The sequence below is a fragment of the Aquarana catesbeiana genome, linkage group LG08 (assembly GCF_042186555.1).
Source record: "Aquarana catesbeiana isolate 2022-GZ linkage group LG08, ASM4218655v1, whole genome shotgun sequence".
Classification (NCBI taxonomy): Eukaryota; Metazoa; Chordata; class Amphibia; order Anura; family Ranidae; genus Aquarana; species Aquarana catesbeiana.
In genome coordinates this window covers 253,943,218-253,954,484 of record NC_133331.1, presented here as the reverse complement: position 1 = coordinate 253,954,484, position 11,267 = coordinate 253,943,218, and the positions used below count along the sequence as shown (strand labels likewise).

The following is an 11,267-nucleotide window of genomic DNA, read 5'->3' as shown; positions in this document are numbered from 1 at the left end:
GCACCTATCAGTGCCCATCCATGCCACCTATCAGTGCCCATCCATGCTGCCTATCAGTGCCCATCCGTGCCACCTATCAGTGCCCATCAGTGCCACCTTTCAGTGCCACCTTTCAGTGCCCATCAGTGCCACCTATGTGTACCCATCAGTGCTGCATATCAGTGCCACCTATCAGTGCCGCCTATCAGTGCCGCATATTAGTTCCCATCATCCAGTGCCCTTCAGTGCCACCTCATCGGTGCCCGTCAGGACAGCCCCATCAGTGCCCATCAGTGATGGAGAAAACTTACTTATTTACAAAGTTTTGTAACAGAAATAAAAAAACAAAATTTTCAGTCTTTTTTTTATTTGTTTAGCAGAAAAAAAAAATCCCAGAGGTGATCAAATAGCACCAAAAGAAAGCTCTATTTGTGGGAACAAAATGATAAAAATTTAGTTTGGGTACAGTGTAGCATGACCGCTCAATTGTCATTCAAAGTGCGACAGCGCTGAAAGCTGAAAATTGGTCTGGGCAGGAAGGTGTATAAGTGCCCTGTATTGAAGTGGTTAAAGTCAATACTCATGTGCTATTTAATTCTTAGTGAATTGAGTCCTGTATTTTATATTAGTGTGGATTTTCCTTTTTGAATTTGAAACCTCACACCAGCAACTGGATCACTAATAAAACAAATTCAGAACCTTGGGCCTTGGTTAACCTCGATCCCTAAAAGACCTCCTCCTTTCTTCTTTCTGAGCCAAAAATCTTACAACACAACTAAGTTTTGGCAGATGTCCTTGCCTGGCCCAGGAACAAGTACATGACACTAAGCTGAGGGAAGGTCAGAGAACAGTTAAAAAACAAGAAACCAAAAGGGGATCTGGGACTGTGCTGACAACTGACATAATCTAGGTAAGTCTTAAAGAGGGGGGAAAAGTATTTTTGTCTGCTAGGTAGCATTTTCCCAAATACTATGTACTGTATATTAAGCAGTATGTTTGCCAGGTGACCTTTCTTATGCACAGGCGAGTCATGAGTGGCTCAGTACTATAACTTGGTTACCTGAATAACATAAACAGCTGCTGAGGAGCATACGTTTAGGCCAGTATTAAAGAGGAATATCACTATCTACTTTTAGGAGCTTGCAATCAACAATACTCTTTTAGCTGCAGTAATATTTTAGATATCATTTTCTTGCTGTCTGTCCTTGTTAGGAAGTTTTAAGCTATTTTTCAATGAGAAGTTTACTCATAAAATAGAAGGTTGTGAACTGGCAGGCAAAAAAGGAACACGATGGAAACATTTTTCAAATGTACAAATTTCTAACCATGTATGTGCTTTCCATTCGGTAAAGACAATTCATTTCAAATTCGATTGTTAAAAGCAAATAAATTCTTTCAAATGACAATCTCAAATGTTCTGAGAATTTTTGTACGAATTTTGTTATAAATTCTACTAGTGTATACTCAGCTTAAGATCTCTGTCAGGTTTTTATTGCTGTTTGTGTTCCCATTTAGGAGATTTGCTGACACTTCCTCTGTCTTGGAAACTGTTGGAAAGGTTCTAAGCAAGCCTGCCTTATTAAAAAAAAATAAAATAAAATAAAAGTTTTGGCTGGAGTTCAACTCTATTGAATACTTGTGAACAACAGGTTGCAACTGTTCAATACAACAGAAAAAAATCAGAATCCTTTTGGGGGCTGCCTTTACACAAATTAAATATCAGTATTTAGCCTGCGGTCAGGTAAACAAATTGTGTGTACATTGTGCAAAGAGGCCCCTCTGTGACTTAGGGGCCAATTTATAATAGATATGAGCAAAGTGAGTGTTGGAATTCCATCCTGCTGTCACATGGACCTAGGCACTGTTCAATTCTAGGGCAGCTTTACCGGATTCTCTGTGCAATAGTTTTAGTAAATCTCCCCCATTGAGTCCTAGGCAGTTCACATCTGTGCGCTGCATTGTATAAAATCAGGCTTGTCCAAATTTGCATGCAATTATCTTTGTTTTCTGGTCCATTGAAATCTATGGAAATACAATAAAATGCACATTTTGTGCATTTCTATCAATTTTTTCATGCATTTCAACTTGCTGTGGGTGAGCACATGTCAGCTTGTCATCCCATGGTTAGAAGCACCTTCCCTCGATACCCCCTATATGCTAAACTCCAGTAAAGACTGCAACACTTGCTGTGGCAGCTGTAAACAGGGGTGCAAAATCACCCATTTTTCAATTACCTACAGGATCCTCATTGGTTAACAGCAAGTACACACAGCGAATGAAAACGCACATAAAACACACTTAAATTGCCAAAAACAAGGAGTTTAAAATGCAAGCAAAAATGCATTACAACAGAAACTTGGTTTTTCTTGAGATTTGTGACACATTTTTACTATGCCTTGTAAATATGCACCACTGTGTCACACATTTCATTGAGACTGCTGTCTGAACTGCAGGAGGCACAATTAGTACAGGAAACATGCCACATGATCATTGGTTGCAGGCAGCAAGGTACTATGGGATACTTAGTCCTTAGAAATTGAACGTAAGATATAGGTAAAGAGATATAGGGCGCTCTGGATAACAGGACTGGCCAGAGATAATGTCCGCAGTGTGGGATGGATACAACTCAAAATTATGTCTCAGAACACTTGGGCAGCACTTCAAGAGGGAAGCAATCTCTTGTAAGAACAAAACAAACAAAAAGGTGTCTCTAAGTGCAGCAATGCAAGACTTTAATAGCCCAAAGGAGTTAAAACACACTAACGAGAAGTGAGACAGAAACAAGGCTCATCATAGTAGGTATGGTGGAATAGTAGTCCAGCGTCAGGGTGGTGCTGTTGGGGTGGTCCTTGAGGTGGTCCAGTATGCAGCAGGAGATCCCAGCCAACCAGCAGAGGGGAGCCCCAGCAGTAGGTAACTACAGAAGGGACAGCCGCGCTGCCGGGACCGGCGTGGAACACAAGACCCGGAAGTGACGGCAGCGGAAGGGCACCAGAACCAGGGTGGAACACATTGGTCGGAAGTGACCAGCAGAGGGGAGCCACAGCAGTAGGAAATGCCAAAAGAGACAGCCACGCTGCCGGGACCGGTGTGGAAAGCAAGACCCAGAAGTTACATAGTTAGTAAGGTTAAATAAAGACACCAGTCCATCTTGAGAGAGTGTGGGCGCATGTCTACAATTATCCCAATTTTTTTTATTTAAGGTACCCATATAGCACCATCAATTTATGCAGCACTCCACACATACATTGCACACTCACATTGGTCCCTACCCCCAAGGAGCCCATAATCCAAGGTCCCCAACTCACATACTAGGGACAATTTTGGACACAAGCCAATGAACCTACCAGCATGTCTTTGGAGTGTGGGAGGAAACCGGAGTACCTGGAGGAAACCCACGCAGGCCCAGGGAGAACATTCAAATTTCAGGCAGGTAGTGTCGTGGTTGGGATTTGAACCAGCGACTCTTTTTTACTGCTAGGAGAGAGTGCTACCCACTACACCACTGTGCCGCCCTAAAGTGATGTTAGTGGAAGAACCAGCGTGGAAGTGGAAGTGACGTAAAAAGGCGCAGGAAGCTTTTCGGAGCATCTATTGGCTCCTTCTTCATACCTTCTTGAAGCCAACAGATGCTTCGAAACGCGCCCCGACCCTTTTACATTACTTCCGGCCAATGCGTTCCACGCTGGTTCTGGTCCTCTTCCACTGACGTCACTCCCGGGTCCTGCTTTCCACGCTGGTCCCGGCAGCGCGGCTGTCCCGTCTGGCATTTCCTACTGCTGCGGCTCCCCTCTGCTGGTCGGCTGGGATCTCCTGCTGAATACTGGACCACCTCAAGGACCACCCCACCGGAACCACCCTGACGCTGGACTACTATTCCACCATAACTACCATGATGAGTCTTGTTTTTATCTCACTTCTAGTAAGTGTATTTTAACTCCTTTGGGCTATTAAAGTCTAGCATTGCTGCACTTAGAGGCACCTTTTTGTTTGCTTTGAACGTAAAATATAGAATAGACAGAGCCGAAGCAGCAAAGCATGCAGGGAATCCAGGAGGTTGTGGAAAGAGATAGCCAGCAGACAGGCAAAATTTTTATATTGGATTGTAAAAAATAACTATTGCTTGTATTGTTATTACAATGCTGAAGCTATGAAATAAATGTGTATGCTGTGTCTTTAGATCTTCTTGAAACAGCTGCTTCCTCAGAACAGCGAAAGATATGGAACTATTATATTGCTTTCCCATGAATTGTGTCCAAACAGCGTCTATGACTAACACTTGCTCAATGCCCAAATCTAGCCATAAATGTTGCTTTGGATAGAGTAAAGTTGGGTTAGCAGCTCTTTTATTTTATTGCCCTCTATTTCTCTACTGGAGGAGATTGGCCCTCACTTCCTGCCAGAGCAGCAAGTGATGGAAAATAGCTTGGGACACAGACAAAAACATGTTTATAGCAGAGTGAGAAAGGGTTAGAACTATGGGCAGTGTTTGTTTTGCTATCCATTGCTTCTTGTTCTGGTAACATCCACATCCTCCATTTCTTGTACAGGTGTAACAGGGACAGAAAGTGGCTTCTGGTTGGCATTAGATTTTAAAGTAAAGTTACATTTTAAGGAGTCTTTAAAACCTTTTCGAACAATCTTCCATGTCTCATAGTCTAGTGTTCTGCCCAAATAAACTAATATATAACTTTAGCAAGTTATATGGTAGACTACCTTGGAAAACTCAAGGCTTGAACAGAGCCAAAAAAGCTGAAGGTTGGAAGCTTTGGTTTAATATTAAGGCTTTTCATCACTTGATGTTACTTTATCCAGGATCTGGCTTGAAGATCTTAGTGCATGTGACACCCAGCATTATATGAGGTAGGAAGGATAACAATACAGTTGGGCATCGTGTGAAGCTACACTAGAGCAGGTAAGATGTGAATGTTACCTTGACATCTTCTGGTATACAGAGGATGTGTGTGGGCCAAGATAATTTTAAGGCATGATACACATATTGGCCCAGTAGTCCACTAGTAATAATTTCATTTTTGGGATTGACTAGGTAATGGGTTAGGATATATGCAAAAGATAGAGGGGAAACCAAGGGCACCAACATCCCAATTAAATGGCAAAACAACAGGAATGCCTCAAATCTGGGACTTTTGAGGCGCAGAGTATTAACAAATACATAATATAAAATTCAAAATTTTTATTGATGTACAAAAATCTCATAAAAACGACGTTGTTTTGTAAAAAAAATAAAAATAAAATTATATATATATATATATATATATATATATATATAGTACTGTATATCCAAAGGCATATCAATTAGACAATGTACATAGAGTGATGCAGATTTTGAACATATCCATAGTCTGAAGTAGTCATCTCAACATGATTTGCCTTTAATCTGGCTTTGTCAGGAGATTTTCTACTACCATAAAGTATTGGCTGTATCGAAGCATAACAAATAAATAAATAATCTTATGTCATATAAACTGTATATATTGGGTACCTACTTGGTTAACCCTCATCTTTTATATTTTGCCAAAAAAATTGTGTGACCCAAAATGAACTTTCGTGTGGTTTTTACTGAAAATGTTTGCACTTGATAAACTGTTGCGCAAATATCAAGTAACATAAAAAAATTGGAATCGCAACCATTTTATTTTGCAGGATATCTGCTTTCAAAAAGTATATAAATGTTTGTGGTTTTAAATTCATCTTCAGGCATAAAAAGAAAAACAGCTCTGTCAGCAAACAAGTTAAATTTTAACTCCAGTCAAAATATTTTATTTAGTTCTGTATTGAGCAGAAAAGGCTTAGATTCTCTGTCAGGTTTTTATTGCTGTGTGTGTCCTCACTGTGGAGGTTTGCTCTGACTGGAAGTGATGGGAGATCTCTCCAATAGGGACAGATACAAAAATAAAATTACATTTTTAGGAACATGGAGAAGGGTTAGAAGTTCTAATAATTCTTGCCTTTTGTGCCCTCCTGTCCTGGTGACACCTGCACTCCCCATTTCTTATACGGGTATCACTTGGGACAGGCTGTGAAGGAAAATCAATTGAATGTACTCTTCTTTTCACAGAATGCTTGTCCTGACTTGTTCATCGAAGCTTGCTACTCTGAGACGACTTTTAGTCCACAGCTTTCCAGAATCGCTGAAGGTGGGTCAGAGTTATCCTCCTAAAGTATAAATCCCCTGAGTGCGTTAGTTGTGTGACTTTATCCTTATTATGTTTATCATTTAGGCATGTGGAGCTCTGCATCACGTGATCATTGGCAACCCATTCAAACTAGAGGTCCTGGTTGACCAGTGGCCAGATTTCTCCACCGTCATATGTCGTCCCTCATTGGAGGTGGGTTTAAACAATGGCACCAGTATGGGATATACTGACAAAGTAATTCTGCGTCAGTGTAAAACCATGATGTTGTATTTTGATTACCTTTGGTTTTTGTCAAATCAAAAAAGCAGCATATTTCAAGTGAATCTATATATTCCATTTTTAAAAGTCCTGCCTAGGACATGTCTGCTCTTAATCTTATTAACCAGAAAAGTTTTGTCCATTCTCTGCTCTGATTTAGTCTCACTGGTGGCTGACTTTCCTTGACTTTATGGCTAACCTTCACCAACTGACATTCTGTTGTCCAATGGAGTAACCTTTATTGACCACTAGGACAGTCTCATTACACAGCAAAATGACAGTTGGAAAGACTTATCCATGATGTTATGGAAATCTGGCCATTGTAAGGGGTTGCTCACATGTCAAACTTGGGGGATGTATAACCCTGTGGTTGAGCCGTACTTTTACTGCCCCCCAACAACTATCCCATTTACCTGCAAAGGCAGCAGCTGGGTGAGCATACATTAGCTGCAGCAGGAATTATACCTCCTGCTGCTTTTTTTTTGGACATCGAATGTGACCTATTTAAGTGAATGAGGCTGCTCTGCAAAGCCCCACATCCAATTGCAATGTATGTGGTTGCAGTACACTAGCGCAGCGATCAAGGAGTTAAAGCGGGTTGTGAGGAGGCTATACAATGTCCCGAATGGATAAGGTTTGATACGCTAGGGTTTGGACGCTGTACCTGGTTCTTCTGGGTGCATTCAAATGCCGAGACTGTAGCAGATCGGCCCAATGTGCAAGGGGCCTAATATTGAAAAAAATTTGACTTTTATCCATCATCAAGTAACATTTTACAATATGTTGGTTATAAATAAATGATAAAAAAATAAATCGTTAGAAAAGCAATTATAGGGATCTGGGTAGATTCATAGAGCTATAGGACTATGATAAAACATATTCTGAGCAGCAGATACTGAAGAGCCAGTATGTAAGAGAAGCTAAATCACCAAAGTATTATGAAGCAGCTGGATTTCCTAACAACTGTAATACAGATATCAATATAAAAAATCAGATGACACTAAGCTACAGTATATAATTTAAAGGGAAGAGGTTTTTTTCAGAAGCCACTTTTTTATCAATACAAAAATGTAACTTGAGCCCACTTTTTTTTTTTTTGTGGTAGGGGTAGGTTTTTAACCTCTGTTACCCTAGTTGTTTATGACTTTCTGTGAATATATGGGGAGATGACCCTTTGCTTGCTGTGTGGTTACTGGGACAAGAACTGAGAGAAATCTTCCCAGTGAGGACAGAGACAACAGTAAAAGCCTGCTTTATCCAAAAAAATAAATTGACTGGCGTACTTAACATTAAGTATATAAAGTTTAAAATGTTTGGCCACCTATACCATCTAAATAGGGCTTTTAAAAGGAACAGTAATTATTACAGTCTGTCCTTTATGTCTGATCAAATTTGCAATGAATATTCTGTTATTCCCTGTATAGGACATGAAGGACCCCTCAGATCACTATACCAATACCTACTTTCTGTTCAGTAAAGACCTTCAGCATCTTCGCCAAATGCTGGAAGATCCTCGTGTTGTAAACTGGAAACAAGATCTTCAAATACAAGGTGAGGAAGAGGTTCTGAATGAATTTGTGAATCTACTGGTAAAATTGAAAGGTCAGTACAATTCACCAAGACTGATATTTTAGCTGTAAGCAGAGCCTGGTGGTCTGAGTCAACTTTCAAAAACCAGACAATGTGATTGTCTGGATTTGTTTCCACATTTTGTCTCTCATAGTTGAGGTATACCTATGATGACAATTACAGGCCTCTCTCATCTTTTTCAGTGGGAGAACTTGCACAATTGGTGGCTGACTAAATACTTTTTTGACCCACTGTATGTCTGTCGTGTGCTTCAGAAACTAAGAGAGAACAATCTCTATTGTAAATTGGAGAAGTGCGAATTCCATCGTGAACAGGTTAAATTTCTGGGTTATGTCATTTCCACTGCTGGTTTTTCGATGGACCCAGAGAAACTTTCAGCAGTCCTACAGTGGCCCCGACCCATGGGTTTACGTCCTCTGCATTGTTTTCTTGGCTTTGCCAACTTTTATTGGATGTTTATTCGTAATTTCTTATCTCTGGTCAAGCCCCTGACTGATATGACCAGAAAGGACGGTAACCGACAGAGTTGGTCTCCGGAGTCCATTAAGAGAGTCTCAAGATTGCCTTTGTTTCTGCTCCTGTGTTGGCACAACCTGAACCTACGTTACCTTTTATCCTTGTGGTTGATGCTTCTGAGACTGGAGTTGGCGCCCTTCTGTCTCAACCTACCTCTGAGAAAGCTATGCATCCTTGTGGCTACTTTTCCAAGAAATGGTCACCTGCGGAGTGCAATTACGAGATTGGTGACAGAGAGCTGTTAGGGATCATTTTAGCCCTGAAAGAATGGAGACATCTCCTCGAAGGTACCACTGTGCCGGTTCTCATTCTTACTGACCATAAGAATCTCACATTCTTGTCTGAGGCTAAACGCCTCTCTCCCAGAAGGGCGCGATGAGCTCTTTTCTTGTCAAGTTTCAATTACATTGTCTCATTCTTACCCGGTACTAAGAATGTAAGGGCTGACGCCTTGTCACAACAATTTTCCTCAACTTCCAAGTTGGTATCAGTCTGGTTCCTGTGATTCCTTCTGATCGTATTCTGGCTACGGTTTGCACCAGTCTCACTTCTCCTTTGCTTGACAAAATTCTTGCTGCTCAAGTCCATGCTCCTCGTGAAAACCCTTGTAACCGCTGCTTTGTCCCAGAGAGTCTCCGTACTGCTGTGCTCCAGACTTACCATTCTCCAAAGGCTGCTGGCCACCCTGGGAAGAATCAACTCTTTTGGGCCATTTCCCCACAATTCTGGTGGCCTTGTCTATGTGCTGATGTTACCACCTTCGTAGCTGCCTGTTCCATGAGTGCTCAGATTAAGACTCCACGACACCTTCCAGTGGGCCTCCTACAAACCATATCCAATGGAGAGAGGCCCTGGACCCACCTGTCTATGGATTTCATTGTGGAGTTACCCAACTCCTGGGGCAACACAGTTATCCTTATGGTCGTTGACCGGTTCGCGAAAATGTCTCATTGTATTCCACTTAAGAAGTTGCCCACTTCTAAGGAACTGGCTTCAAATTTGGGCTTGGGAGATTATTTGCTTTCATGGGCTACCCATGGTGATTGTCTCGAATAGGGGAAGTCAGTTTGTGTCCCGGTTCTGGCGAACCTTTTGTGCACAGTTGGGAATTCAGCTTGCTTTCTCCTCTGCATATCACCCACAGTCTAATGGGGCTGCAGAACGAGCCAATCAGTCCTTGGAGCAATCCCTACATTGCTATATTTCTGACCATCATAACAACTGGTCAGACCTCTTACCGTGGGCGGAGTTTGCTCACAATAGTGCCTTGAATTCTGCTTCCTGATTGTCCCCAGTTATGGCTTCCGTGTTGCCTGACTCATTTGTTCCGCAGAGTAGTCCTGCATTAGAGGAGCATCTCCGTGGTCTTCGTTCCACTTGAGCACAAGTCCAGGAGGCTTTGCGACATGCTAATGATAGGCAGGCCAGGGGCGTGGCCTAGCGCGGCATGTGAACAGACCTGTTCACCGGAGCTCCCGCTGTTGATCCTGAGACCGATCCTTTCCCCGCTTGTCCAGACGCCCAAAAGTCACGGTACCGGTACCTACAGCCTCCCTGACATCCCAGGTCACAGTAACAGCACCAGACTGGGACATGATGACCCGAGGGAACCGCGGAGAACAAGCGGCCTCGGCCTCGGCCGCGGCCGACTTCCAAGATGGCGCCTGGTCATCTCAGCCTCAGAGAACACCACGAGGCCAGGAGAAGAAAACGGAGCAGGGGGGTAAGTCACAGAAACCCCCTAAGACTAAAGATCAGCCCAGGGACATGCTCTACTATGCCCAGAAGTTAGCGGGCTCAGCAGAATCCACACAGAGCAGCACACAGCTTCCTGCAGCTTCTATGGGACAGGCAGGCAGGGGGGACACAGACAGGCCAGAAGATACTGACACCATGGAGTCTGTACCTGATCCTATGCCAGGCCTGTTTGATATGCAGGTGGAGGACACCCCCCAGCCCACGCTGAGTGAAATACTCCATGCAGTCCACAGATGTACCGCTTCCGTGGATGACCTTAAGGAGAAGTTTGGAGGGCTGAAGGAGACTGTCTCCCTCCTCCGTCAGGACATTCAGAAAATCAGAGAGAGAACCACGGCAGTGGAGGGGAGGGTCAGTGATATAGAAGACCAGATGCCCCACTTGAACAGGGATGTGAGGGGAGCCGCACAGCATGCACGCCAGGCCTTTGAAAAGACCGACGACATCGAGAACCGCCTGCGACGCAACAACGTTCGTATAGTTGGGCTACCAGAGAAAGTTGAGGGCAGAGACCCCACGGTGTTCGTTGAGGAATGGCTGCAGAATATATTTGGCAAAGAGGCATTTTCGCCACTGTATGCGGTAGAACGGGCACATCGAGTACCACCAAGACCTCTCCCGCCTGGCAACCCCCCCAGAGCGATGCTGGCCAGGCTCCTCAACTATAGGGACCGTGAAGTGGTTCTAAGGTTAGCCAGAGAAAAAGGGACTGTGCAGTTTAACGGTACCAAAATATCCTTTTATCCTGACTTCTCAGCCGAAGTGCAGCGCAGAAGATCTAAGTTTGCTGACGTCAAAAAAAGGCTACAACGACTGCAACTCAAATATGCAATGCTGTTCCCCGCTAAGCTGAGAGTCACGGCCGGAGACCAGAATCACTTTTTTGAAACCGCACAGGATGCAGCAGAATGGCTGGACCAGAACGAACATGATCTACAACGCCGCAGACGTGAAAATGAGGAAGGCTGATTTCAACTAACCAACTTACTCCATGCATAAAAGGGTGCA

The 11,267-nt window shown here is 43.2% G+C and overlaps 1 protein-coding gene across 5 annotated transcripts in view; it reads left to right on the top strand.

Annotated features, from left to right (window-relative positions):
- Positions 1–756: 756 nt before the first annotated feature.
- The window catches only part of LOC141106334 (glycine N-acyltransferase-like), a 166,956-nt gene continuing 156,445 nt past the window's right edge, over positions 757–11,267 (top strand). For 3 of the 5 annotated variants that reach the window (XR_012235711.1, XM_073597024.1, XM_073597020.1), the window contains exons 1-4: positions 758–889; positions 6,059–6,137; positions 6,222–6,329; positions 7,820–7,946. Coding sequence is in view for 3 of the 5 variants with exons in the window: in XM_073597024.1 (XP_073453125.1) it covers positions 6,060–6,137; positions 6,222–6,329; positions 7,820–7,946 (313 nt within the window). In the remaining 2 variants the exon portion in view is untranslated. Of the gene's footprint in view, positions 890–4,794; positions 4,895–6,058; positions 6,138–6,221; positions 6,330–7,819; positions 7,947–11,267 lie in introns of all 5 variants that reach the window. The other 2 variants (XM_073597021.1, XM_073597023.1) reach the window with 2 other exon arrangements.